Here is a 5,000-nt window from a genome sequence, read left to right as displayed (position 1 = left end):
TCATTTCTGTCATTCTGAATGTGTAATAATGGCAAGTTTTCACTCATAGCCGCAGTAGAGAGGTCGCTGTTTCCCCGCTAGGAAGCAGAAGAGCAGCAACGGCCCTTTTCATTTGAAAAGACAGGCTGAGACAGACATGACTCTCACAGGGGGTGGTGGTAAAGACAGGCTGAGACAGACATGACTCTCACAGGGGGTGGTGGTAAAGACAGGCTGAGACAGACATGACTCTCACAGGGGGTGGTGGTAAAGACAGGCTGAGACAGACATGACTCTCACAGGGGGTGGTGGTAAAGACAGGCTGAGACAGACATGACTCTCACAGGGGGTGGTGGTAAAGACAGGCTGAGACAGACATGACTCTCACAGGGGGTGGTGGTAAAGACAGGCTGAGACAGACATGACTCTCACAGGGGGTGGTGGTAAAGACAGGCTGAGACAGACATGACTCTCACAGGGGGTGGTGGTAAAGACAGGCTGAGACAGACATGACTCTCACAGGGGGTGGTGGTAAAGACAGGCTGAGACAGACATGACTCTCACAGGGGGTGGTGGTAAAGACAGGCTGAGACAGACATGACTCTCACAGGGGGTGGTGGTAAAGACAGGCTGAGACAGACATGACTCTCACAGGGGGTGGTGGTAAAGACAGGCTGAGACAGACATGACTCTCACAGGGGGTGGTGGTAAAGACAGGCTGAGACAGACATGACTCTCACAGGAGGTGGTGGTAAAGACAGGCTGAGACAGACATGACTCTCACATGGGGTGGTGGTAAAGACAGGCTGAGACAGACATGACTCTCACAGGGGGTGGTGGTAAAGACAGGCTGAGACAGACATGACTCTCACAGGGGGTGGTGGTAAAGACAGGCTGAGACAGACATGACTCTCACAGGGGGTGTAAAGACAGGCTGAGACAGACATGACTCTCACAGGAGGTGGTGGTAAAGACAGGCTGAGACAGACATGACTCTCACATGGGGTGGTGGTAAAGACAGGCTGAGACAGACATGACTCTCACAGGGGGTGGTGACATCAGAGCAACGAAGGAGGAGTATCAGTTCTGAGGTTAGCTTTCCTCTAAACCAGGGCTGTCAAACATGCGGCCCACCAGAGGGTCCAATCCGGCCCATGGGATGACTTTACAAAGTGTGAAAATTGCACTGAGAAGTCCTTCAGTCCAATGTGATGCACTTGTGAAGGCTAAGGCTAAGGCTAAGGCTATATAAAGTTTTCTGTATTCATCACTAAATGGTAAAGTATTTGCATTACCCTTGACTATAGGGGATTTCACAGTTGCCGTTAATTTAATTAGTGCACAGTTACAGACAGTAGATTTGATCATTTGTTTGATAGGCCTGTGGTAGCTGAGATAACCTTTTGTGAAAATGTGTTCTTAAATGTACCTGTAATTCTTTACACTAAAAGAAGCGACATGTGTAGGTGTTGTTATTTATAGCTGATTATGCATTGATTTTGTTTGTCTGGCCCACTTGAGATCGAATTGGGTTGCATGTGGCCCGTGAACTCAAATGAGTTTGACAGCCCTAAAGTTTAGTGACTAAACTTTAAGCCAAAATACTTTGAGGTGGGAATGCAATCATGTCTACTCCTTTTGACAGACAAGGCCAAGCCACTTAGCTGTTCTGACTTTACAAACTGAAATATATCCGATTTAAAAATGTTCCTCAATCAATATTCCTACATACACATTCTGTACTAACCAGTGTTGTTAGATTTTCAAAATAGTGATTATAATAATTATATTTACGGTAGTCCTTTCAAATGAGGGCTTGTTGACCTTGTGATTCAACCCTTAGGACCCCTAATTTAGCCAGTCCAACCTTGAGATTTTGTCTCCCGGACGCAAATCTGAGAATATCTTGTTAGAATATATTGAATATTGTCAGATGTGATTTTGTCCAGAATTTCATAACTTGTATTGTAGGTAGAGAGAGAACAGTAAAACTGAGATCAAAACAGTATTTTTCTACATTCTCCAATTGATTATCAATTTGCTGGGGACCCACTGAAGGTCCCCTGGTGGTCTCCAGGCCCCACGTTGAGAACCACTGTTTCAGACCCCTAAGACCCTTAGGTCTGTCTAGAATTCTGTGGCTTATCATGAAAGTAAACTGGAGAAATAGAGATTTCTTTTCCCTGTGGAGTCTAATGTCATATGATACCTGCATGTCCTCCAGCTGCAGTTTGAGCTGTCGTCTCTCCTCCTGTCTCTGCTCCTGCCTGGAACAGACCAGCTGAGTGAAGCTGTGCTGCTGCTGTGGCAGCCGCTGCTTCCGCTTGTTCTCCCGGTAAACCTCGCCCACGCCGCCCACGCCGCCCCGTGACCCCGGGGAGCCGCCCGTGCCGCCCCGTGACCCCGGGGAGCCGCCCGTGCCGCCCCGTGCCGCCGGGGAGCTCAGCAGGGAGGACGGGCGATTGCCCCGGCTGTGACTGCGGTCCCCTCGGTGATCGCTCTTGCTGCCTTTGCACCCTCCGCTCTCGTTTTCACGCCCGTTTTCTAGGGGTGGGAATCACAAGTGTCATCATGATACGATACCATATCAATTCATTGGACAACGATATGGATATTAGCTGATATCACAAAGTTTGACATGATACGATTTCTATTCAATTAAATTCAGGGCTCCATGCGATCAATATGAGACAATATCAACAATTTTATTCCTGAGCTTTTCCAGACATTTAAATGGAAAAACAATATATTATTTTTAATAAAAACTATAAAAATAGAGCTGTTGTTCACTATAAAGTGTCACATTTCTCATGTTTAGTGCAAATGGTTTTTTTTTTTATCAGTTAACATAAAGAGACCTTGATAACCTTTCAATTATGAACATAAGCCATGTACATATATGCTTCACCTTCACCTTGGATTTACAAGGCATATGACAATATAAATATTTCACTTTGCATCAATACAATATCGATACGATACGATATCAATTGATCTAACGATACATCGATTTGTATCATCCCACCCCTACCGTTTTCCGAGTTGTGGTCGTTGCCGTTGGGCCGCACCAGCGGCGAGTGGCTCATGCCGCGGATGATGTTCTCCACGCGCGCCCGCTTGGCCCGAAGGTGCTCGTCCGACAGCCGCTCCAGGTCGAAGGAGGAGAGGGAGAGCGGCTGGGGGGGCAGGCCGGGGGGAGGCGGTGGGCGGCCGAAGGAGGAGGGGGGAGCAGGGGGGAGGGGAGGCCCCGGGGACAGGCAGTCTGATGGGCTGTCCCGGTCACGGGATGAGGCGTTGCTGCAGGCGTCCTCCGCCTGGATCTCTGAGTCACCACTGGACAGAGCTCCACTCCCCTGTGAGGGAGGAGGGGGACAGGGTGAGGGGAGGAAGAGATGGACAAACGATTGGACGGATAGTTTGAATGTTGAAGGATTGAATGAATGGATGAATGGACAAGAAGGTGTTTGTTTGGTTGATTGGGTGGGTGAATAAGAGGATGGAGGGATGAATTCAATGAATGAAGAATGAATGAATGAATGAAAAAAAGGGAAGAAACATTAGGAAACACTTGAATCAGTGTGGGTTTTGTGCATGTGAATATTGTACAGTATGCCTATTGTATTGAGGGGGTACGGTGGCGCAGTCGGTAGCGCTGTCGCCTCACAGTCAGAAGGTCCTTAGTTCGATTCTCGCTGTGGTTGTGTTCCCCCCCATATCTTCAGTGCCTACTGCCCAGGTGGGGTATCTCGTCGTAAGGGCCTTTCTCTCTGTGTGGAGTTTGCATGTTCTCCCCGTGCTCCCCCAGGGGGTTCCTCCGTATATAACCCCCCCACTAAAAACATGCAGAAGATCAGATCATCATCGTCATCCGACCAGTGACGACAACATCCGAAGTAGGGATGGGCATTTCTAGCAAAAACACTATTCGAAATTCGCTGGCCAAATTCGAATTTAATTCGAATTTCGAAAATAAAAATAAAAATGTAAAAAAAATTAAAAATTAAATTTTTTTTTTTTTTTTTTTTTTTTTTTTTTGTGAGTGAAATGTTGCATTGTCTCCCCTGATTCTAAGTCTACGGCTTTATTAATTAATATAAAAAGCTTCTGCTGTGGATTTTTAGCTCAAACAAGCATTGCACCACTGAAGTAAAGAACATGTTACATGACATTGACATTTTCGAAAATAAAAAACAGTTTTGACAATCATGAGTGGTTCATTAAATATTTAGTAGGCTCAGGTCTGAGTGCCAAAGGGGTGCCAAAGTCACCCCCTCTCCCTCTTCATGGGATTTCATCCGCCATTCATTTTTCCATAAACCTTGCTTAAAATGATTATAAAAAATTGTTCTACTTGCTCAAACCAAGCGATTTCTTAGAATCAGGGGAGACAATGCAACATTTCGCTCAAATTTTTTTTTTTTTTTTTTTTTTTTTTTTTTTTTTTTTTCCGAATTTCGAATTTCAATAATAAAAGTCGACCTTGATAATAACAACGATTATTCGAAAATTCGAAATTCGATGCCCATCCCTAATCCGAAGTTGGTCCCCGGGCGCTGTACGAGAAAGCGACCACTGCTCCTGGCCTGCCCCCCAGAGGAAAGGACATGCCTGGATGGGTTAAATGCAGAGGACACTTTTCACCGGCCACCGTCAGCATGAGTGTGTTGTGGCCGCATGCATGTATTGTGGTGTTCGTGTGACAATAAAAGACGGGCTTGTCCGTTACGAGAGAGTAGCGTTTATTTTGTACAACTTTAATACAGACTTTTTTCACGCCACCCCCCTCCCCCAGCACCCGCCCCCCCACCTTCCCAAACAGGTCCCCCGACTAACCAGAGGAGGCGCTAGTGCAGCCACCAGGACACATACCCTTAATCCAGCTTCCCACCCGCAGACACGGCCAATTGTGCCTGTATGGACGCCCCGACCAAGCCGGAGGTAACACGGGGGATCGAACCTGCAGCCCTTGTGTAGGCAGTAAATCTTCTGCTGCACTACCTGGGTGCCCCATGTGAGAGTGT

General features: G+C 46.9%; 1 protein-coding gene across 1 annotated transcript in view; it reads right to left on the bottom strand.

The window, feature by feature from the left end:
* prox1a (prospero homeobox 1a) overlaps positions 1 to 5,000 on the bottom strand; it is a gene marked incomplete at its 3' end in the record, with an annotated part of 111,024 nt that overhangs the window by 100,442 nt on the left and 5,582 nt on the right. The window contains exons 3-4 of the mRNA XM_083634225.1: positions 3,005 to 3,332; positions 2,189 to 2,346 (exon numbers count right to left, since the gene is read on the bottom strand). Of these exons, the coding sequence (XP_083490351.1) occupies positions 2,189 to 2,346; positions 3,005 to 3,332 (486 nt within the window). The remainder of the gene's footprint in view (positions 1 to 2,188; positions 2,347 to 3,004; positions 3,333 to 5,000) is intronic.

This window comes from Poromitra crassiceps (genome assembly GCF_964638095.1).
Source record: "Poromitra crassiceps genome assembly, chromosome: 3".
Taxonomy (NCBI): Eukaryota; Metazoa; Chordata; class Actinopteri; order Beryciformes; family Melamphaidae; genus Poromitra; species Poromitra crassiceps.
The sequence above is the reverse complement of the archived record's forward strand: the minus strand, read 5'-3'. Positions and strand labels throughout refer to the sequence as shown.